General features: G+C 49.1%; 1 protein-coding gene across 2 annotated transcripts in view; it reads left to right on the top strand.

Moving 5' to 3' along the window:
• The first annotated feature begins 598 nt into the window (after positions 1 to 598).
• Positions 599 to 24,432, top strand: part of DCUN1D1 (defective in cullin neddylation 1 domain containing 1) — a 29,981-nt gene continuing 6,147 nt past the window's right edge. Inside the window, exons 1-6 of one of the 2 annotated variants that reach the window (XM_015421918.1) lie at positions 599 to 670; positions 12,443 to 12,659; positions 16,550 to 16,718; positions 18,092 to 18,222; positions 19,866 to 19,948; positions 22,721 to 22,817. In XM_015421918.1, coding sequence (XP_015277404.1) covers positions 12,485 to 12,659; positions 16,550 to 16,718; positions 18,092 to 18,222; positions 19,866 to 19,948; positions 22,721 to 22,817 — 655 coding nt within the window. In that variant the 5' untranslated portion in view covers positions 599 to 670; positions 12,443 to 12,484. Of the gene's footprint in view, positions 671 to 11,207; positions 11,227 to 12,442; positions 12,660 to 16,549; positions 16,719 to 18,091; positions 18,223 to 19,865; positions 19,949 to 22,720; positions 22,818 to 24,432 lie in introns of those variants that run through there. The other variant, XM_015421929.1, reaches the window with a different exon arrangement.

Genomic DNA, 24,432 nt, shown 5'->3' with positions numbered 1-24,432 from the left:
AAACCCTTGTCAGGGATGCTCTAGGCTGATCCTGCATTGAGCAGGGGGTTGGACTAAACGGCTCTGTGGTTCTGTGATGCTATGAAGGCAAAGAGTGCTTTAAATCCTTTTCTTTTTTGCCTTTAGAACTCCTTAATTAAAAGGGGTGTGTGGAAAAGGAATAATTCTTAATAGCTATTTTATAGGTTGGCATCCCTGCGCTGCTTTTGAGTAGCCTCTTTATTTATTTATTTATTTATTTGTCAAACTTCTACAGTGTAAGTTTCAAATGAATGGGACAGTGCTGTATCAAGCGGCTTGAAAATCACAACCACAGTCATTTACGTGCAAATGAAGATCGTTTCAGGGGTTTGCCCTGTCGGTCTGCAGGAGAAGACCTGGATTTGAGACAGTGTTCTCTCTAAGCTGAGTTAGTGTGAGCTAGCTCACAGTTTTTTAGCCTCCAGCTCACAGATTTTTTGTCTTAGCTCGGGAAGGAGGGCTCCAGAACAAACTATTTTTGATGCAGCAGCCAAATCGCTCTCTCACAACTTATGCCAGCAGCTCACAAAGTAGAATTTTTTGCTCACAGGACTCCACACAGCTTAGAGGGAGCTTGGCGGAGACCAACAAAATTTCCAGGGTATATGCTTTGAAGAGTCAAAGCCCCACTCGTCAGACTGAAAATCTGGTAGGTCTTTAAGCCGCTTTACTGGACACGAATCTAGTTCTTGCTTTCAGATATATTTATTGTATTAATGAACTTTCGAGATTCTTTTAGGTACCGTCTCCCGATTACACGCTCTCGCTCCTTTGTTGCCTCAGCTGTGTTGCATAGGCTTCAAAACATCCCGTACAATATTGCAGGAAGTGCAAGGAGTGTTACCTAGGCTCTCGTTCTACTTAAAGGTGCTTGAATGCGTTTAACTTTGGCCTTGGAGAACACGCCCAGGATGTTTTATCCTTGACACTAATTTGTTGTCAACATATATATTAAACGTCCAACTTCCTGGGAAGAGGCTAACACAATGGAGCGTTTATCCAGGGTGCCTATAAATGCTGACAGGGCACGTTTAGGCCATGGCAGGTGTCTCAAGTGGAGCAGGAGACACTCTAAAAGCAGTCTTAGACCAATAAGCAGGGCACAATTCAATGTGTCCCCCCCCCCCCCCCAACGGACACTTTGGCTATACAATAAGATTGCAACGGTTTGTTCCTGCTGTCAGAACTTGAAGTTACAGTAAAAGGAAAGTCAATATGATGCATTCTTCCCGTACACACAGGCTGCCTTGGAACCGTGTACCACGTAATAAGCCCGCGGTTGGTTGCAAGATTAATGTGGGTTCTTCCCCTGATTATCCCCACCTCCACTTCCCTCTCTTGTTGTGTTCCTTGTAGCAGGTTCTAGACAGTGAACGCCTCAGAGCTGGGGCCTGTCGCCCGATTTTTGACAATCTATGCGTGTTGATGGCACTATATGAAGAAAACTGTCTGGATATTCTCTAAGGTTCCACGATCATCTGGCAAGTTCAGTGTAGTGTAGAGCCAGTGTGGTGTAGTGGTTAGGAGCGTGGACTCTAATCTGGGAGGACCGGGTTCGATTCCCCACTCCTCCACATGCAGCTGCTGGTGTGACCTTGGGTCAGTCACAAGTTCTCTCAGAGCTGTTTCTCTCACGAGCAGTCCTCAAAAGAGCTCTCTCAGCCCCACCTACCTCACAGGGTGTATGTTATGGGGAGGGGAAGGGAAAGGAGTTTGTAAGCCGCTCTGAGACTCCTTCGGGTAGTGAAGGGCGGGTTATAAATCCAATCTCTTCTTCTTATGGGATCAACCACTAGCAGAATATCAGGTTGCCAGATTGCATCCTGGGAGCACATGTGTGGCTTTAAGTTCCCCAGTGCAAGGGGGTGTGTGTCCCAGTTTCTCCAGTCTGTTCTTTTCCTGGTTTTGTCTGCTATCTCCCCCAGCCCACCTTCTTATGCAGGCGAGGCAGATGATGTGAAAGTGGTTGGGAGAAGCTACAGTTGCCACGTCTTCCACTCACTTTGGGAAGTCAAAGTCTATCGCTGTGTTTCCAGGTTGCAATCTGGGATTCTCGGTAGGGCAGGGTTATATACTTAAGGGTTATGCAGATGTCTTCCTGAAGCTTTGAAAGAGTTCTGTGGCACTTTCAGAGTTGGCGAAATAAAGGGTCTCTTTGAAAACAAATGAGGGACGTTCAGCCTGTTCTCATCTAACTGTTAGGTAAGGTAAAGGTTACCTTGCTCGAAAGCCAGTCGAATCCGACTCTAGGGTTGCCAGCGCTGTCCGAAGACGTTTCCGTGGTCATGTGGCCGGCATGACTAAACACCAAGACGCACGGAACACTGTTACCTTCCCACCAAAGTGGTACCTATTTATCTACTTGCAATTTCTTGCTTTTGAACTGCTAGGTTTGCAGGAGCTGGAACTAGAGACGGGAGTTCACTCCGTCATGCGGCACACTCGGGTCTCGAACTGCTGAACTATTGACCTTTCACAGCCAGCAGTTCAGCGTCTTAACCACTTGAGCCACCACAGCTCCTCATCTAACTGTTACAGGTCTTAATTTGTCTTTGGGACGAAGGGGGATCCCTCTGTCGTCAGTAACAAGCTCTCCGAAGCAGCTCTTGTGGCTGAACAGCTAGCAGTTGGAAAGTTCTGCGGCAGGGGTCTGAATTTGTTTCAAAAGCTGAATGGCTCGGGTCCAGACCTTGCACTAGTGGAAAGGCATTTCTGCTCTCACAAGGAGAGGGGTCTGACCTGCCAGTTACCACTTCCTTTGGTACTCTGCCCCCCCCCCCCCCCCCCCCGTTCCCAAGGGTCCCTCGATCCTCAGGACCTTTTTACAGGAAGTGCAGGGGTCTGCCGCAGAAAGTTGTAGGCAGGAAAGTTGTTGGTGGAGCTCCACGTAGCATTTGTTGGGTTCCGAACCTGTGTTTTGATTTCGAAGTGTCAGATACGTGAGGTTCATGACACCACTTTTTGAGCCCTAATATGAACACCTGTCTGTTTACAAAGTCACTGTGGTTTGATAGAGCCAGTGTGGTGCAGTGGCTAAGAGCAGAGGACTCTAATCTGGAGAACTGGGTTTGATTCCCCATTCCTCCTCCACAGGAAGCCTGCTGGGTGACCTTGGGCCAGTCACAGTCCTCTCCAAACTCTCTCAGCCCCGCCTACCTCACAAGGGGCCAGTTGTGGGGAGAGGAAAGGAATGTGATTGTAAGCCACTTTGAGACTCCTTAGGGTAGAGAAAAGTGGGGTTATCACTTCTTTAAGAATACCAATCTAGAGGTTGCAGTTTGCGCTTTGGGAATTTGAAAACGGAGTCAGATTTCAAAAGTCAAATGTGTAAGCATCATTAGCTGTAACCAGAGGTGGGGAGACTTCAGGTTATCAACAAAAACAGGAGGCCTGTTTTCGACATATCATGTTTCTCTGGACTTTACCATTTGTAAACTCTCAGGATTTAGAGGAGGCGACATGTTGTTCAAGAGTAGGACTGTCACTCCTACGTGTGGTGTAACTCTTTATCTCCTGCCTCCTTTCTGCTGAGTACCTTTCTAGGTGGGCATCCTGTGCTTCCCCCCCCCCCCCACACACACACTGTAAAAACTTGAGATCGCTATTTCTCAAACTGGAGCCCAGGGACTTCTGCGCGCCGCGGGGGGGGGATACTGTGCAAGACTGACGCTCTTGCCGTCTTCCTGTTTGTGTTCTTCCTAGCTGGTTGGCCGCTGTGTGAGCAGAATGCTGGACTAGATGGGCCTTTGGTCTGATCCAGCATGGCTCTGCTGATGTTTTTACTCCATAGGTTCTGTGAATCCCATCTTATGGAATGGTCTGCCTGAGGCTGTTAGGAAAGTCCCTGGTGTCGTTCCACAAAGCGTGCAGAGGGCAATTCCCGTAGAGGGAGTAGAACTGTGATGTAATGGATCAGCTTAGGAAGGGACCTCTTATTAGCAGTATTTGTGTGTGTGTTCTTCAATTTCAGTCCCACTGGAGGAGGAAGAGGAGGAGGGGATTGGATTTATACCCCGCCCTTCACTCAGAGCGGCTTACAAACTCCTTTCCCTTCCCCTCCCCACAACAGGCACCCTGTGAGGTAGGTGGGGCTGAGAGAGCTCTGACAGAAACTGCCCTTTTTCAAGAACAGCTCTGCCAGAACTAGGGCTTGCCCAAGGTCATCCAGCAGCTGCAAGTGGAGGAGTGGGGAATCAAACCCGGTTCTCCCAGGTTAGAGTCCGTGCTCCTAACCACTACACCACCATGTTGTTTTATTAAGGATCTTTGCTGCTAGACTCTAATATTACCATATTTTGTAATTGGCTTACTAATTGACTGAATAGTTCTGCTGTATTTGTAATCCGCCTTGAGTCCCAGTGAAAAAGGAGGACTGTAAAAGAAGAATAAAACCAATCAATCAATAAGATTAATTTTAAAGAGGACAGAAGGGTGAGCCCGTCTGTCTGGCTAATGCAAAAATGGAGCCCCCTCAGTTTTCTTGGAACGGGGAAGGACTCTCAGGGGAAAGGGACAGGCTTGCCCAACCACTCTTTTGAAGGGGAGGCGCTCACAGAAGCCCTGTCCCCTGGCTTCCAGATCTCCTTGGAGCACTTGCCTAAAAATACACTGCTTAGTTACCAGCAGGGCTTTTTTGGTAGAAAAAGCCCAGCAGGAACTCATTAGCATAACAGGCCACACCCAACAGCAGAAACTCATTAGCATATTAGGCCACACCCCTGACAGCACAGCTCATTAGCATATTAGGCCACACCCCCATGTTAACAGAAGTGTGGTCATCCAGCCACACCTACCTTTTGCTTCTGTTTACCTTGTTTGTTGCAAAACCCAGGGCTTTTTTTTGTAGCAGGAACTCCTTTGCATGTTATGCCACACACCCCTAATGTAGCCAATCCTAATGAGTACCTGCTGTTGGGTGTGTCCTATTATGCTAATGAGTTCCTGCTGGGTGTGGCCAATTCGGGAGCCAGCCGGAACTCCGTTCCTGTGTGTTCCTGCCCAAAAATAGCCCTGTTTACCAGGATCTAGTGGCTGCCACCTAAGGAATCAGATTGGCTGACTGATGCCAAGGAAATCCTGCCCTAATAAAGTCCTCGTAGACCCTTCAGATATGAAGCTGAATTGTTTCTCATGGTATTTTCCAAGGAAAAGGACTTCCCCATTGAGAGAGCGGCTGTCCTTTGTTCACTGACAATAATAGCCAGTGACTGTTTTCCATTAAACGGTGGATGTTCAGGTTTTGTGTGATGTGTGTCTCCTTCTGTTTCTGTGGGCCATCCTGAAAGTTTCTCCAGGCCCCCCCCCCCCCCCCCCTCAGCCAGCATCTCTGTCTAGACGTTATTAACCATTCACAAAATTTCTTGCTGTCTTTTCCAGTCAAGAGGTGGAGCAGAACTTGGGACAGGGCCTTTGCTCAGCTACTCTCTTGGCAGGCCACGTAAGGACAAGGCAGACATTTTATTTCTGAAACTTGATTTGTAGCCAATACGGACCTCTGTATTGTTTTGAAGATATTAGAAGACGGAGGCCTCCGTGGGCAGCTGTGCCTTGCCGGGTACTCTCAAGGAAGGTTCTGCTGGCCAAGGGAGCAGGGGAATGTGTAGTGGTCTCAAAACTGAGGTCCTCGGGTTGCTAAAGTTTGAGAACTATTTATTTTATTTATACTTTCAATTTGTACCCTGCTCACCCCCGAAGGGCTCTGAGCGGCTTACACGGTGCATGGTGCAGAGACCTATGCAGAAACCCTAACTATGGCCACAGTACGTCTGGGGTGGGGGGAGCCCTACCAGGTACCCTCCCGGCTCCGTGCCGGTATAAAAAGATACCTTTGTCTGAGCGACTGTGCCCGTGCGGTTCAGGGAAAGTCGAAACAATTGAACATTTTATGAAACCATCAGAGTAAAAATTATTCATCCCGTTATAAGGAGGTACCACGGATACTTGGACAAGGAGATAAGTAGGAAGCTATTATTTGATCCCGCTCCACAGATTATAATAAAAATACGGGCTGCACATGTAGTATAATTTTAGAAAGAATGCGGAAGACTTAGGAGATAGGGAGTAGACTTGTATAACCTCTATAATATTTATTCAACAGTTGAATAACAGTTGATATTGTAGAAATTTAGAGTTTTAGTAATTTTGTAATTAACATATGCAGATCAAACGCAGTTTTTTATTTAAATATTTTATATATATTATTGGTACCCTTTTGTATTGTTTGTAATTGGGCTGGTGATATACCGAATAAACTGAGTATTATTAAACTCCTCTCGGGGGCTGTTGGTTATGGGCCCTGGTGCGCAGCCGCGGTGGGCGTCACCACGTCCTTGCGGTTCCGGACGTCCTCCTGCTGGCCACGTCATCAGCTGCCGAGACAACCGCCTCCTTGGGATGTCGCTGCCTCTCTTCATCTCCTCCGTGCTGACCGCCGCTATGTCGCCGCCGCTTCTCGATTCCTCGCTCGGCTGGAGCCCGATTTCGAGGGAGGGGTACCCCCCTGTCCTCCTACGGACGGGTACCCATTTACCTAATTGCCCCGAGGGGCTTTCGGACTGCTGGGTTGGCAGGAGCTGGGGCAAGGGTCGGGAGCTCACCCCGACCACGGTGGTATTTGAACCGCTGTTACAGCTGTTCGAGATGACTATTTCTACAGGCATTTAACTGCCTGTGCCACCGCCACCGCCCCCTTGTCTAGGGTCATTTCAGAAACTGTAATCTGTAGGCTTTTGTGTATTATTCTTACCCTGACCTGGACAGGCTTGGCCAGCCTGATCCCGTCAGATCTCGGAAGCCAAGCAGAGTTGGGCCTGGTCAGTATTTGGCAGGGAGACCACCAAGGAATACCAGGGTGGCTGTGCAGAGGCAGGCAATTGCAAACCGCTTCTGAACGTCTCTTGCCTTGGAATCCCCACAGGGTGGGCCGTAAGTCAGCTGTGGCTTGAGGGTTAAAAAAAATTATTTGTGTTTTCAAGTCCTGAGTGTTGAAAAATCCATTTCCCACCATATGTGTTTTCCACCATTTTCCTGTGGGTTACGGCAGTTTAGTACAACATAGTGAAATCCGGGGCCCATACGTTTTGTGTGCTACATGTTAAAACTGCGGATTACTTCTCTGACCCAAGTCACTGTGGGCACAGTAGAAAGCCCTGTTGCCTCGAAAGAAGGCTTCCGGAGAAGTTCCACGTGTGTTAATCCGTCAGTGGATACAGACTTCTCTCTGTTCAGCGGCCTGTCCACAGCGCACCTGTTGAGAAGCTGCCGTGGCTGTATTTGGGGCAGTGATTAGTATACCATGTAGTGTTGTCTTCAGCTTCACACTCCACGCCCTTGTTGTGCGACACTTCGGAGGTGATTCACAGGTACTTACACTGAGGTGAGCTCATTAAAATCATCTCCTGTGCCCTTAAAGGACAGAACTGGTGGTGTGGGTTTGCTGCCCAAAGCAGCCGTGTTGAGAGATCGTTTTGCTGTGCCTTCTCCTGCCAGCCAGCAGTGTGGTGTTGGGGAAGAGAGATGTACAACGTGGTGATGTCACAGCATGACTGGTTTATGGGCGGAGCCAGAGAGAGCCAGGGTGGTGTAGTGGTTAAGAACGACAGACTCTTAATCTGGAGAACCGGGTTCGATTCCGCACTCCTCCACGTGAAGCCAGCTGGGTGACCTTGGGTCAGTCACAAGCAGTGTTCCCTCTAAGCTGAGTTAGTGTGAGCTAGCTCACAGTTTTTTAGCCTTCAGCTCACACATTTTTGTCTGGTGTAGTGGTTAAGTGTGCGGACTCTAATCTGGGAGAACCGGGTTTGATTCCCCCACTCCTCCACTTGCACCTGCTGATGTGACCTTGGGTCAGTCACAAGCTCTGGCACAGCTGTCCTTGAAAAAGAGCAGTTTCTGTCAGAGTTCTCTCAGTCCCACCCACCTCACGGGGTGTCTGTTGTGGGGAGGGAAAGGGAAAGGACTTTGTAAGCCGCTCTGAGACTCCTTCGGGTAGTGAAGGGCGGGGTATAAATCCAATCTCTTCTTCTTCTTCTTAGCTCAGGAAGGAGGGCTCCAGAGCAAACTAATTTATGCAGCAGCCAAATCGCTCGCTCACAACTTTAATGCCAGCAGCTCACAAAGTAGAGAATTTTTGCTCACAAGACTCCACAGCATAGAGGAAGCATTGGTCACAAGTTCTGTCAGAGCTCTCTCAACCCAAAAAATAAGTCTAGCTCGCCACCCATGAAGAGGTAGAACTTTAGGCTGCCAGACAATCTTAGGATCTCCTGGCTATACTACACGCAATGCCATAGAGTAATTATTATAATTATTAATTAATTATTGTGGGCAGAAGGGGACAGCTTGCCACAGGGCTGCCATTTTCAGTGGCATCCCGATGTCTCCTCTAATGTGCCCCTCCACCCTAAGCGATTTGCAGCACGCCTCCTAAGAATTCATGTTAGCACTGCCATCTTCAGATCACCACTCAGATGGTTTGGACATAGCTGGAAGCTCTGTTGCAATGAAGGCTTTGGCTGCCAGGCATCCAGGTGCCAGTCTTTACCACACACCAGACAAATAGCACGATGCTCATTCATTTTGAAATATATATATTCTTCATAGAAAAAAAATACAGTAGATGTTTTCTGTTTCCCCCCCAAACTGTTCTGGGAATCCTAAGTTTGTACTGGCCACCTTAGAGCCTTCTAGGATCATACGATTCTGTTTCTGATTCATCGCAGCTGGGATCTCAGGAATGACACGGCTGATGCTGTGTGTCCAAAGTGGATTTGGCCTTCTGTTTCTCTACCACCAGGCCATACTGAGATGTGAAGGAAGGTTGACAAGTAATTTGTAGTACGGCATGGTGGCCTGGGGAGCCTGCCTTTCAAAGGAAATATGTTGTTTTGAGCGCTCCTCGGCCTCTGGGCCTGGCCAGAGTGACTCTTTGCATTCTGGCTTGATAGAACTGTACCCTACGATAAGCGAGTTATCACTCCTTTCCATGCGTGAGTCAGTGTGGTAACGCGTGCTTTAAAAACACAGCAACACTGCAGCCTTGGACGTTTTGCATTCTGTCTGGCACATTCGGTTCATTCCCGTTTTTAGATTGTTTGGGTGATGTTCTGTGTTTTCCACCTTTTGCACTTTATTTGTAGACTGTTTTCTCTTGAAATACACAAAGCAATCTAAAAGTTTTTTTTTTAAGTGATAGAAGCATGGCTGTCGAGATTAATACACAGGGTCACTTAAAAGGATCACCCTTAACTAAGCTCGGCCTGGTAATATATTTTTTCCAGCCGTGTAAGTTAAAGGACATTAAGAGGAACACACACAGCTGAGGTTCTGTTTAATCTCATGTGTGGCTGAAAGATCTAGTAGCCATATAGGCGAAAGGTTAAGCGGCTTCTCACTTATTATTATTATGATGTTTGATTTATAACCCGCCTTTCCTGCACAGGCATGCTCAAGGCGGCGTACAACAGGTTAAAATACAATAAAACACAAATACATAAATGCAATACTATAAAATTCACGCAACAACAATATACATACAAAGTGCAATTAAGTGCAGACAGCAATTGCTGTATGGTGGTCCAATATAACTAAACCAGTATCCATAGTTGTTCTTAGTGCCAATTGCATAAGGGCTGTGGCAGTTCAGTTTTCAATAGCTCATTCCTCAGTGGCGGCTCCTAGTCAAAGGCCTGGTGGAAGAGCTCTGTTTTACAGGCCCTGCGGAACTGTACAAGGTCCCTCTGGGCCCTGATGTCTTCCAGGAACTCATTCCACCAGTGTGGAGCTGCCACTGAGAAGGCCCTAGCTCTTGTAGCGGCCAATCTGGCGTCTTTCGGACTAGGGAGAGTCAGGCGATTTTGCGACCCTGACCTCAGTGCTCTTTGGGGGACATATGGGGAAAGGCGGTCCCTCAGGTAGGCCGGCCCCCGACCACATAGGGCTTTAAAGGTCAAAAACAGCACCTTGAAGCAAATCCGGTATGCTATTATATACATGTATAATGTATGACGAGGAGCTGCGGTGGCTCAAGTGGTTAAGATGCTGAACTGCAGGCTGTGGAAGGTCAGTAGTTCAGCAGTTCAAGAAGACCTGGGTGCTGCAAGACGGAGTGAGCTCCCGTCTCTAGTTCCAGCTCCTGCCAACCTAGCAGTTCGAAAGCAAGACATTGCAATTAGATAAATAGGTACCACTTCGGTAAGGAGGTAACAGCGTTCCGTGCACCTTGGTGTTTAGTCATGCCGGCCACATGACCACGGAAACGTCTTTGGACAGCGCTGGCTCTTTGGCTTTGAAACGGAGATGAGCACCGCAACCCTAGAGTCGGATTCGACTGGCTTTCGAGCAAGGGAACCTTTACCTTTATAATGTATGACACCGTTTGTTTTATCATGCAAAGGTCGTGTGTCCTTGCTTTCTGGTGGCTATGCCCCCCCGTCCGTTAGCTAGGATGCAGAATACGTTGTTAGCCTATTCCCCCATACCCCAGAATTTGGAATTCTGGGAATCGGGCTTTTCTCCAACAAATGAATTTCAGTTACGGTATATGCTACGATCCATAGGGACTCAGGCATATTTCCTCCATGCTTGGGAGGTTTTTTGCTTTGTTTTGTTATCGCGCTTCCTTTTGGATGTCGCCATCCAGTATAGCCGCTAGACAGAACTGTTCTTTAAGCTCTGCTTTGTGACTTCGCATGAGAACACTTTAAAGGGAAACGCACTGCCTCCAGGACCCTGTTTGGGTGGGAAGGGTGGTGCAGAAATGTTTAAACTGCTTCCAGGCTGCACTTGAGGGGGGGGGGCTGTTTCCCCCTTTAAATTGCTGAATTCCCAAACCACCTTTTGAAACCGGGGGAATTTAAAGGGTGCTTTGTAGTTTCCAGAAAGGATGCTGTGTGACAGATGTAGACGCTGGCACGTCCACAGTTGTGCTGCCCTTCTCCAGTTACCTAATGTGCTTTTTGTGCAAGTTTTTTTGAAGATGTGTGATATAAGTATTCATACGGTTGCTTTGTTATTCGTGTCACAAGCAAGGAGGATGCAATTCAAGGTTGCAGGGAAGCAACAACGTTACATGCAGCAGCACAGACCGAGTTTGACATGTCTTCTGTTTCCTTCTGTTGCATAAACTCATGTGCAGGATTCAGCCATGCGATTTGGAATTAGGCCTTAACTAGAAGCAGCCTGGACCCGATGAGGAACCTCGTATAGGTAAAACAGTAAAAAGCCCAGCAAACGAACAAACTTCATTGTAGCATAAGCTTTCGAGAAACACAGCTCTCGTTATCAGAAGTAAGTGCCTTTCAGGTGTTCCATTCAGATTCATCAACGGAAGGGGGTCACACCCAGCCTGGATTGCGCATTCTACCTTTTTCATGACTCTTGCAACTGTTTTGCATTTACATGGCACTTTCTGCATCTGCTCCCCTCTCCCCTTACCACCTATATATCTCTGGCCAGTTTCTTCGTACCCGCCATGCATCTGACAAAGAGAGCTGTGCTTCTCGAAAGCTTATGCTACAATGAAGTTTGTTAGTCTTGAAGGTGCTGCTGGGCATTTTACTACAGACTAACATGGCTAACTCCTCTGGATCATAAGAACATAAGAGATGCCAATGTTGGATCAGGCCAAAGGCCCATCCAGTCCAACACTCTGTATCACACAGTGGCCAGAAATACCAGGTGCCCTCAGGAGGTCCACCAGTGGGGCCAGGACATTAGAAGCCCTCCCACTGTTGACCCCCCCCAGCACCAAGAATACAGAGCATCACTTGCCCCAGAGTCCCTATCTATACCTTGTGGCTAATAGCCACTGATGGACCTCTGCTCCATATGCCTATCTAATTCCCTTTTGAAGCCGTCCATGCTTGTAGCCGCCACTACCACCTGTGGCAGTGAATTCCATGTGTTAATCACTCTTTGGGTGAAGAAGGACTTCCTTTTATCCGTTCTAACCCAACCGCTCAGCAATTTCATGGAGTGCCCACGAGTTCTTGTATTGTGAGAAAGGGAGAAAAGTACCTCTTTCTTTACCTGTTCTTTCCCATGCATAATCTTGTAAACCTCAATCATGTCACCCCTCAGTCGTCTTTTCTCCAAGCTAAAGAGCCCCAAGCGCCTTAACCTTTCCTCATAGGGAAAGTGTTCCAACCCTTTTATCATTCGAGTTGCCCTTTTCTGCACTTTTTCCAGAGCTATAATATCCTTTTTAAGGTGTGGTGACCAGAACTGCACACAGTATTCCAAATGAGGTCTCACCATTGATTTATATAGGGGCATTATCTATACAAGATCTATGACCTTGTATAGGCAGATCTATGACCTTGTATAGGCATTTCCTTGTGGGTTTTCAGGAAAAGTTAAATGTCTCTCTCCAGATAAACACAGAGATTTTTTTTTACTCCTGTGTCTTCTGATATATTTCTAGAACAAGTTGAAGTCATCGCAGAAAGACAAAGTTCGCCAGTTCATGATCTTCACTCAGTCCAGTGAAAAGACCGCCGTGAATTGCCTGTCTCAAAATGACTGGAAGTTAGATGTTGCAACAGATAACTTTTTCCAGAATCCTGAACTGTATGTACGAGAAAACTTAAAAGGGTCGTTGGACAAAAAGAAATTAGAACAATTATATAATCGATATAAAGGTAAGTGTTTGGTAATTCCATTAAAAAAAATAAAATTCTAATGTACAATTCTTAGCCTTAGATGCTGTACCTGGGGCAAAGTGTTTTCCAGAGCAGACCGAGGAGGGGGATGCTAAAGAAGAAGAAGAGATTGCATTTATACCCCACCCTTCACTACCCAGAGGAGCCTCAGAGCGCCTTCCCCTACTCACAACAGACACCCTGTGAGGTAGGTGGGGCTGAGAGAGCTCTTTTGAGAACTGCTCTTGAGAGAACAGCTCTGAGAGAACTTGTGACTGACCCAAGGTCACACCAGCAGCTGCATGTGGAGGAGTGGGGAATCAAACCCGGTTCTCCCAGATTAGACTCCGCACACTTAACCACCACACCAAACTGAAGAGCCAGCGTGGTGTAGCGGTTAAAAGCTGCAGACTCTAACCTGGAGAGCCAGGTTGTATTCCCCCCACCTCCTCCACATGAAGCCTGCTGGGTGACCTTGGGCCAGTCACAGTTCTCTCAGAACTCTCTCGGCCCCACCTACCTCACAAGATGCCTGTTGTGGAGAGAGGAAGCGAAGGTAATTGTAAACTACTTTGCGACTCCTTAAGGTACATAAAAGCCGCTTATAAAAACCAACTCTTCTTCTTCTTCTTCCCCACAAATGATATCTGATTAAGAAAGCTTCAGTTCACTGAAGCTTATACCTTGGAAATATTTTTTGGTTTTTAAGGTGCTCCTGGCCTTGAATTTTGCTCCCCACAAGCGATAAGCCATTTCGCCCCCCCCTTTACCACAGTGCTGTTAAAATTACAAGTCACGGAATCCAGTTGCTTTCCTCGAATTTGCACCATCCACAGTAGAACAAAATTAGTGTCCAGTGGGGCACCTTTAAGACCAACAGAGTTTTATTCAAGGAGTGAGCTTCCGTGTGCAAGGCACACTTCGTCAGACAATGAAATGGAATTACAGATCCTAGTTGTATATATAGGGGTGGCTTGTTAAATTAGCATGCCAAATAGTGAAGATGTTTTTTAACAGATCCAAAGAATGACAAACTCGGTTTCTGGTTATCATCTGTTTGGGTTCAACTGGGGGAAAACAACTTAGGTAACAACAGGGGTCATTTCGTAGAAAAAGAGGTGCAGGAGCTCATTAGCATAACTTATTTGCATATGCCACACCCCCTGACATCACCGTGTGTCAGAAGGCAACACCCACTGCAACTTAACTGGCTGCTTCTTGCTCCTCGTGGCCTGGGGCTGCTGGGAGCAGGGGGCGGGGCCTGTTGCATGTGCCCGCCCCCTGGGCTCTTTACTGCCTGAGCTCCGCTCCTGTGCGCTCCTACAGGAAATGACCCCTGGGTAACAAACATGTCAGAACTAGAGACTGATGTGCCCTGAATTGTGAGACTCCAGTCCTTAGATCCCATCCATCCCCTTTCTAGCATGGAGACGAACTTAACAGCATCTTGGCCGTGTAGAGTGTTTTCCTTGTCCCCGAAACACAGAATGACATTTAAATCTACCATTCCAAATGACATTACATATCCAATTGTATTCTTAATTGTCAATCGACAGCAGTTAAATAACTTGAAGGCGTTTATTTCTTGGCCACCCCTGTTTCAAAAGGTCCAGACAAGTACCTATCCCTGTGTCTAAATCGAAAAGTTTGCTCTTTGTCCTTCACCAGTGTTCCCTCTAAGTTGAGTCAGTGTGAACTAGCTCACAGCTTTTCAGCCTCCGGCTCACACGTTTTTGTCTCAGCTCAGGAAGGGAGGGCTCCAGAGCAAACTAACTTATGCAGCAGCCAAATCGCTCGCTCACAACTTTCATGCCAGCAGCTCACAAAGTAGAATTTTTGCACACAAGACTCCACAGCGTAGAGGGGGCATTGTCCTTGACCCACGCTGCTTGCATACTTTGCGATGTGCCTGCTTTATAATCCTTCAGAGAGGAAGGTTTGGGATCACAGCTGGGGGATGTGTGTGAATGGCAGGGGTTCATCTGGAAGAAACGACTTGTTCTTGACCAACGGCTAACCTCTCCCACCGCTCAGCTCCTCGGCCTCTTTGCCTTAGCCTTATGGACAAGCTTTCGGGGTGTGTGTGTGTGATTCCCCTGGCTGCAGGTGCCCTCGGCATCTTGTGCCACCTTGCCCAAGAGCAACAGGCACGGCAGTCAGAATGGGCCCCCTCGCCTTTGGATGCAGCAGCCGGGCAGCGTGGCTGCTAAGGCTGCACGGGAAGCTTGTCCTGGTCGTGTGTGAAGATGGACGTCATCACCCGGAAGAGTCTCTGCTGCTTACAGACGACAAAGCAAGAGTCTCTGTTGACGGACCTGTTGGCTCACCTTCTTGTTCCTGGTTGTCAGACCGTGTTGGTCTGAAGCAGCAGAACAGATTTAGAGTCCGGGGGCACCTTTACGATTTAAAAAAAAATAAATGTATTCAAGGTGTGAACTTTCATGTGCAGGGCACACTTTTTCAAATACACTGGAATGGAATAACCTTGACTTGTTATTTAGTTTTTTCCCTTTGCATAACTTAAACATCATCATGGTTAAGTGTGCGAACTCTAATCCGGGAGAACCGGGTTTGATTCCCCCAATCCTCCACTTGCACCTGGCTGGATGACCTTGGGCAAGCCGTAGTTCTGATAAGAGCTGTTCTTGAAAAAGAGCAGTTTCTGTCAAGAGCTCTCTCAGCCCCACCCACCTCACAGGGTGTCTGTTGTGGGGAGGGGAAGGGAAAGGAGTTTCTCAGCCGCTCTGAGACACCTTTGGGTAGTGAAGGGCGGGGTATAAATCCAATCTCCTCCTCCTCCTCTTCCTCTTCTTCTTAATTTGCTGTTAAATCCCTATCTATAAGTTTAGAACCTCATCTTCCATTCCGATGTATTTGAAAAAGGGTGCCTTGCACACAAAAGCTCATGCCTTGAATAAACTTTTGTTGGTCTTAAAGGTGCCCCCGGACTCTACATTTCTTCTGCTTCTTTTCCCTGTCACATCTGCCTACCGTTTTCCAGCCTCTCTACTGATCCTTTGCCAAATCATCTCTCTATGCCTGGAACACAGGAAGGGTTTCCTCCCTTTCCTCCATAGAATGGTCCATCCTTGTGTATTCTGATTTCTGCTTATAAGGAAAGGGAGAAGATCCTCTCTTTCCATGAGGCGTCGACCGAGTTTGGCTCACAGTGATTAGTTTCCTCATCACAGTTTGGCTGTCATGACAAGTAACATAAAAAGCTGTAAAGCACTTTTGTAGACCCAAGGAACGTGAAAGAAGAACAGGGGTGGTTCATGGCAGCCCTATAGCTGTGGGCTAAGAAAGACATTTCTCATAGACGTGTTTTGTCTTGAAATGGTGCCTGGCTGCATTCCTCATTGTCAGGGGTCGTTTGGTAGAAAACGAGCTAGGGGAACTCATTAGCATAACTCATTAGCATATGCCACACCCCTGACATCACCGGAAGTGTGTCATAAGGCCACACCCCCTGACATCACTGGAAGTGTGTCATAAGGCCACACACCCCGCCCCCAATGGTTCCGGCCGCCGCCGCCGGCCTTGCAGCTCCACTGCCGAGCCCCATGAGGGGCCCGGCGGGGGACCTGCAAGGCCGGCGGGAGTGCAAGGAAGCCCCGCCAAGGCCCTCCCTGGCCCCAGGCAGGAAGGGGTGGGGAGAGGCGGGGAGGAAGCAACTTACCCTCCCTCTTCTCCTGCCTCCTCCTGGCTGAATGAGGGCCGGAAGCAGGGCACCCGGAAGCAGGGTGCGGGGCTTCGTCATGTGCCCCGCCCCCCGTACCTCACCCGGGGGAACTGCGATCCCCCGCGATCCCCCCCGAAATGACCTCTGCTCGTAGTAGAAAGGGACTTCAGTAAGTTGGGGGTGCTCCTTTCTTTTATTTCACTTCTAGATCCCCAAGATGAGAATAAAATCGGCATAGACGGTATACAGCAGTTTTGCGACGACCTAGCGCTGGACCCCGCCAGTATTAGCGTCTTGATCATCGCCTGGAAGTTCAGAGCGGCAACGCAGTGCGAGTTCCTGAAGATGGAATTCATGGACGGGATGACGGAACTGGGGTAAGTGCTCGGCCGGAGTGTACGGAGCCCGCCCAGTCCTGAACGGTCGCTGCGCAAGCCAAGTTGAAGCAGACTCTTTTGCTAGCAGACGCGGGGGAGGTCCGCCTATCCGTGGGCACACACGCGCGACGGACGCACATGCCATTGATTTCCTGACTCTGATTCCAGGCAGACCTTTGCATGGGCAGTCACAGCCCTGGACTCTCCTGGATGTCAAGCAAGGGACTTTGGAAGTTCTGGACAAAGGAAGCATTAGAGCCAAAGTGTGGGGGGGTGTTCTTGATGTTTTTTATTTTTGCAGAAGGGACTTCAGCTTGCCCCTCCTGGAAGCAGTCCAGGTCTTGGCCAGGGCTATTTTTGGGCAGGAACGCACAGGAACGGAGTTCCGGCTGGCTCCCGAGTTGGCCACGCCCAGCAGGTACTCATTAGCATAACAGGCCACACCCAACAGCAGAAACTCATTAGGATTGGCTACATTAGGGGTCTGTGGCCTAACATGCAAAGGAGCTCCTGCTACAAAAAAGGCCCTGGGTTTTGACAACAAGGTAAGCAGAATAAGAAGCAAAAGGTGGGTGTGGCTGTATGACCACACTTCTGGCAACATGGGGGTGCCGCCTAATGTGCTAATGAACTGTGCTGTCAGGGGTGTGGCCCAATATACTAATGAGTTCCTGCTGTTGGGTGTGGCCTATTATGCTAATGAGTTCCTGCTGGGCTTTTTCTACAAAAAGAGCCCTGGTGGCAGCTGATGTAAATTTGTGTTGTTCTAAGATCATGAGAGGGCCGCGGTGGCTCAGTGGTTAAGGCACTTAGCTGCAGACCGGAAGGTCAGTAGCTCGGCAGTTCGAGACCCGAGTGCCACGTGACGGAGTGAGCTTCCGTCTCTGGCCCCAGCTCCTGCCAGCCTAGCAGTTCGAAAGCAAGAAATTGCAAGTAGATAAATAGGTACCACTTCAGTGGGAAGGGAACAGCGTTCCGTGCACCTTGGTGTTTAGTCATGCTGGCCACATGACCACGGAGATGTCTTCGGACAGCGCTGGCTCTTCGGCTTTGAAACGTAGATGAGCACCGCAACCCTAGAGTTGGATTCGACTGGCTTTCAAGCAAGGGAAATCTTGACCTTTAGTTTAAGATCGTGAGAGAATTGGCCTGCACGCCAACTGAGTGGGTTGGACCGCGTGGACCTATTTTGCCAATGATGATGCTTTCTAGAGGAACAGGGGCCCGTGGGATCCAACTTAGTCTCTTCCTCTGCCTTTTATTAACCCAACTGTTTGATCATAAATACAGTTATTTAAAAAGCGCCCTGAAAGCACTACGTGGCGTGGCGTCTAACATACAGATTTTTTGTCCCCCCCTCCAACCCGATACAGATGTGACAGCATAGAAAAACTGAAGGCCCAGCTTCCTAAAATGGAGCAAGAATTAAAAGAGCCGGGAAGGTTTAAGGATTTTTATCAGTTTACTTTCAACTTCGCCAAGAACCCAGGACAGAAGGGTTTAGGTAGGTATGCTTAGTTGCTGTCCTTTCCTGGTCCTGAACCAAGTGAGCCGGACCATGTGGAGTATCCTTGCCGGGCGGCTGCTAAAAAAAAGGGCCTTCCGAGCCCTGTATCCGGTCAGAATGGTGGCAGCCCACACGTGAAGCCTCTTTATACTGACCCAGGCCCTTGGTCCATCTAGATCAGTCTTGTCTACTCAGACTGGCAGTGGCTCTCCGGGGACTCAGGCTGAGGTCTTTCCCATCACCACCTGCCTGATCATTTTAACTGGAGGTGACGAGGATCGAACCTGGGACCTTCTGCATGCCAGGCAGAGGTTCCTTCACTGAGCCACAGCCCCTCCCTCTGAGCTTCCTGACCAAACGCTTCCTTGGCCCTCCCGGAAATGTCCACCTCACCTGGTTTCCTGCTCTGGCCTCAGGGACTGTCACGTGCCCAGCAGTGCTTTCAGGTTTTCTTTTTCCAGCTTCCGTGGCCAGTGGAGAACTCATTCCACAGACTCAGCGCCAGTTCAGAAAGTGGCCTTTACTGCTGTGTGAAGAGCTCCTGGGGGTGTGGAGTGAAGCTCCAGCGCACCGTGTAGAGCAGGGGTGTCAAACATGCGGCCTGGGGGCCAGACAAGCCCCCCACCCGGAGGGCTCCTATCAGGCCCGCAGTGGAACTGGCAGTCTTCTGCTTCTCCTTCCAGTTCTGCTGCTGCTGCATCATCGTAGGTTTTCAGCTTACAGACAGACACCTGAACAGCATACTCAAGATTGCAGCAGCAGAGGCACTTTGATGCAATAATTCAGAGCAAGAGGTGTCAGTTATCAGACCCTGTTAAATAAACAAAATATTGCAAGAGTGCTCATGTTTTAAGCATGTTGTTATTTTAAGTTAAAAAAACCCTTTTTCCCCCAAAAAACAATTTATTAGGATATATTAAGAGGTCAAACATACATTATACTACTAATTGTTATACATCCTTTTCTCCTATTTCCCCACCCCCTTTGACTTCCCACAGTGCTCCAACCTCCAGCCCACATCTTAAATTCTTTCCTTTTCCCCCTTACTTGTTAATCACATTCTACAGGTAACATACTTTCAACTATTATTCTTATACATGTATCCTTCTTCTAATATCATTCTTTTTTCAATAGTTATCAAAGCAAATTAAGTTGTTCTTTACATCCCAATATTTTTCTAAATATTCTTTAAAGTCTATCCAGTCTGCGAAAAATTCTTCTGCTTCCAGATTTTTAAGCTTTCTTGTCATTTTGTCCATTTCCGCCATAAAAAGTAATTTCTTTATCCACTCCCCAATTTTGGGAGTTCTGTCTTGCTTCCAGCATTGAGCATATGTTTTTGCATCCTTTATAAAGTTTATATCTCTGCCACACGTGGCCCGTCCCAACAAGGTCTCATTGATGTCAGATCTGGCCCTCCTAACAAATGAGTTCGACACCCCTGGTGCAGAGCCTGACCCACATTAGCGCCAGTCTGTTGTTGCAGCTGTGGCAGGGGAGCAGCTTTGCAGACCTGGGAGCCTTTGGCGTCCCTGCACTGAGCTTTCTTTAGCAAACTCCTGCTTATTGCACTTTCAGAACTTAAAGATACAGGCTTTGTTTTGTGTGGTCTCATTATTAACGCATCCTTTACGTTGCAGATTTAGAAATGGCCATTGCCTACTGGAATTTAGTACTTCACGGAAGATTTAAATTCCTAGACTTGTGGAACAGATTTTTATTGGTAAGCAGAAATGTTGTTAGCAGCTCTCAGACCTTGCTTGCTGCCTGGCTGTTCCAGAAAAGAGACCGATCAACCTTTGCCTTCAAGTAGCTGCCCGTGGCCGATGTCTGAGGCAGAGGGTGGCCCTTGCCACAAAACCTTTTCTTGATTTTAAGCTCACATGACATGAACCTGCCTTCCACTGAATCAGACCCTTGGTCAGGGCTATTTTGGGGCAGGAACGGACAGGAACGGAGTTCCGGCTGGCTCCCAAGTTGGCCACGCATTAGCATAATAGGCCACACCCAACAGCAGAAACTCATTAGGATTGGCTACATTAGGGGTGTGTGGCCTAACATGCAAAGGAGTTCCTGCTACAAAAAAAGGCCCTGGGTTTGGACAACAAACAAGGTAAACAGAATAAGAAGCGAAAGGTGGGTGTGGCTGGATGACCACACTTCTGTTAACAAGGGGGTGCGGCCTAATGTGCTAATGAGCGGTGCTGTCAGGGGTGTGGCCCAATATGCTAATGAGTTCCTGCTGTTGGGTGTGGCCTATTATGCTAATGAGTTCCTGCTGGGCTTTTTCTACAAAAAGAGCCCTGCCCTTGGTCCATCAAGGTCAGTGTTGTCCGCTCAGACTGGCAGCAGCTCTCCGGGGTCTTTCCCATCACCTCCCGCCTGGTCCTTTTGACTGGAGATGCCGGGGATTGAACCTGGGACCTCCTGCATGCCAAGCAAAGGCTCTGCCAGTGAGCCACGGGCCCTCCCCAAAGCTTGAAGAAGAAGGATGGATGTGGGTGGGACTTTTGGTGTGGGACTTAGGACGAGGCAGAATCCCCACGTTGAATGTACCCCATATGCAACCTAATGTACGCGCCTGTGTCTGCTGTTTGACCTGGCTTGCAAAAACAGATAGAAGTATCAGACATCGCCTGGCAAGTGACACTATGTGGCCGGCGCACAGCATTTGGAGGGTGGGGTCATATATTGGGTCAGGACATTGGCCCATCTAACCCCATGTTGTCTTCTGAACAATGACTGGCAGGGGTCCCCAGGAACCTAGGCAGAAGGCTTTCCCGGTCCTAATCCTTGAGATCCTTTGAACAGCAGATATTCGTAGTCCTGGGCAGACCACCAGTCTGCACCTTGACTTACTGCGTGGGGGCGAACAGCGGTCATGAACACGGATCACCTGCACAGTGCAAGCATGTGTAGGAGGCGCCTGCGCACGCACTCCCTTCCCATAATCACCAGAAAGCCGCATCGCTTGTCATGGGTAGGGGTGGGATGCGTGTGGGGACTTCCTCCTCGCACCAGGCAGGCAACCTGGTGATGGCACAGAAGCACGGGGTGGGGCCAGCCTGCGGATTCCCGCTCTCCCTCCCCATGTGGTGAATCAGTGCGAAGACCGGTTGGCTGCACAGGGTTAGGGACTGACTGTGTGTACCTGCAAAGCATGTGGTCTGTCTTACTTGGACATAGAAACAGAGCTGGAAGGGACCTCCAGGGTCAGCCAGTCCAACCCCCTACACAATGCAGGAAATTCACAACTACCTCCCCCCCCCCCAACAGGGGCTGGAGGGCCATCTGACAGCCAGGCTGATCCTGTGAACTTGGGCAGATCATGAGAGGGAGGGCGGGAAGGGTTCCATCAGTGCTTGGTTCTTGTGGCCCTTTCTACCTGCCCAGGGAAGTGCCGATCACCACTTTGGGAGCCATTTTTCTCCAGGCTGGCTTGGCTGGTGATCCTGGAGGTTTTTTGTCACCTTCTGGGCGTGGAGCAGCAGTCACTGGGGGTGTGGGTGGGGGAGGTATTTCTGAATTTCCTGCTTTGTTCAGGGGGTTGGGCTAGATGGCCCTGGAGGTCCCTTCCAACTCTATGGTTCTATGTCCCCTGCTGTATGCCCAGAGGAGGGCAGAACTCTCCAGGATCCCTGGGCCAATCTGGCCTGGAGGAAAAGTTCCGGCTCCTCCCTTCCTGCCCTCCCTCTCACAACCTCCCTAAATCCACAGAATCGGCATTGCTGTCAGATGACTACTTAGCCTCTGCTTAAAAACCTCCGAGTGGCTCAAGTGGTTAAGACGCTGAACTGCAGGCTGTGGAAGGTCAGTAGTTCAGCCGTTCGAGACCCGAGTGTGCCGCATGACGGAGTGAGCTCCCGCCTCTAGTTCCAGCTCCTGCCAACCTAGCAGTTCGAAAGCAAGAAATTGCAAGTAGATAAATAGGTACCACTTCGGTGGGAAGGGAACAGCGTTCTGTGCGCCTTGGTGTTTAGTCATGCCGGCCACATGACCACGGAAACGTCTTCGGACAGCACTGGCTCTTCGGCTTTGAAACGGAGATGAGCACCGCAACCCTAGAGTCGGATTCAACTGGCTTTTGAGCAAGGGAACCTTTACCTTTCCCTTTTAAAACCTGCAAAGACAGAGAGCCCACCACCTTTCAAGGAAGCCTGTTCCACCGAGGAACCACTCTGATTGTCGGGAAGTTCTTCCTCGTGTCTAGCTGAACATTAGGAGAAACTTCCTTCCTGTGAGCATTGTTGGGCAGTGAAGCTGGTGGGGGGGAGGGGTCAGAAGGGGCACAGGGCGTTTTCTCTGGCGGCAGGCCTTCACGCAGCCACTGGCCCACCGTCTGTCGCTCCGGATGTCTTTCATTGAGCGGGGATTATAAAGCCCCGTCCCAGTCTAGGTTGCCGTGCTTCCGGCTTTGAACGGTGGCCACAGAAGACTGTGTGCCTAGATCTCCCTTCTGATGACAACAGCGTGGTTTTTTCCCCCCCTCCCACAGGAACATCATAAAAGATCTATACCGAAGGACACTTGGAACCTTCTTCTAGACTTCAGTACAATGATAGCGGATGATATGTCAAATTATGACGAGGAAGGTAATGTTACTCCCTAGACCTGTTTGGTATTTAGAATGCTTTTGTTCATGTCCCCACCAGCACCACCACCCCAGTCCTTCAGCGCATCATTTCCTCTTCCTTGGGACTTCTGCAGAGGTCCATCAGTGGTTATGAGCTGCAGTGCCTCAAGTGGTTAAGACGCTGAACTGCAGGCTGTGGAAGGTCGGTAGTTCAGCAGTTTGAGACCCGAGTGTGCCGCAAGACGGAGTGAGCTCCCGTCTCTAGTTCCAGTTCCTGCCAACCCAGCAGTTCGAAAGCAAGAAATTGCAAGTAGATAAATAGGTTCCATTTCGGTGGGAAGGGAACAGCGTTCCGTGCACCTTGGTGTTTAGCTATGCCGGCCACATGACCACGGAAATGTCTTTGGACAGCGCTGCCTCTTCGGCTTTGAAACGGAGATGAGCACCGCAACCCTAGAGTCGGATTCGACTGGCTTTCAAGCAAGGGAACCTTTACCTTTATAGATGGAACACTCTGTGTGGGGCAGTGATGCTCTGTATTCTTGGTGATTGGGGGGCCACAGTGGGAGGGCTTCTGGAGTTCTGGCCCCGCTGGCGGACCTCCTGATGGCACCTGGTATTTTTGGCCACTGTGTAACACAGAGTGTTGGACTGGATGGCCCATTGGCCTGATCCAACATTGGCTTCTCTTATGTTCTTAACCTTCAGTAGGCACCCCGTGACCTCTTCTTGGTTCCCACTGACTTCCACTATAAGAGCATCCGCTGACTTTTTCTTAGCACCGTGAGATGCTGTGTTTTAACTGGGAGGAGCACAGCAGACAAAGAGAACAGTTTGTCCATCTTCTGGAAAACAAGGCCGGTCTTTTGGGCTTCAGCCAGAGCGTTTCTTCTCCAAAACAGTGCTGTGTGTGACTCCACGCACAACTTAAAAAAAAAAATCTTGTATGTTTAAATACAAAACCATCACTTAATCCGGTTGAGGATATTTTATCAATTTAGATGTTTTTTAAACCTTCCTTTCAATGTTTCCAAAGAGTGGAGGATGCACGTGAACAGGAATATGTCCGGGGATAGAGTCCCTCCTGCCCCTGCGATTCCTCCCCTCTGAGGATCCAGGTGAGCTGGCCACGGTGCTGCCGGGTGGCCTCCTGCGACCTGCGCCTCTGGCTGGAACCGCTTGGGCAGCCGGGACCTTGAGTGGCCATCCTCTCAACAGCAACTCTCCGGCAGTGATTTGCTTATTGAGAAATGATCATGTTCCAGGCCAGACCTGTACCATGTCAGAACTGACGCCCTGGCGGGAAAATCCAAAGATATAGAGAAGAGGAGGAGATTGGATTGATAGCCTGCCCTTCACTCGGAGTCTCAGAGTGGCTTACAAACTCCTTTCCCTTCCCCTCCCTACAACAGACACCCTGTGAGGTAGGTGGGGCTGAGAGAGCTCCGAGAGAAATGCTCTTTCAAGAACAGCTCTGGCAGAACTATGGCTTGTCCAAAGTCACACCAGCAGCTGCATGCGGAGGAGTGGGGAAATCAAACCCGGTTCTCCCAAATTAGAGTCCGTGCACCACCACTACACCAAACTGGCTCTCAGTTCAAACAAGCCCCGCACCAACACCCTACACCAAGGCA

The sequence above is a fragment of the Gekko japonicus genome, unplaced genomic scaffold (genome assembly GCF_001447785.1).
Source record: "Gekko japonicus isolate JY-2015 unplaced genomic scaffold, Gekko_japonicus_V1.1 scaffold842, whole genome shotgun sequence".
NCBI lineage: Eukaryota > Metazoa > Chordata > Lepidosauria > Squamata > Gekkonidae > Gekko > Gekko japonicus.
This window is presented reverse-complemented; position numbering and strand designations above follow the sequence as displayed.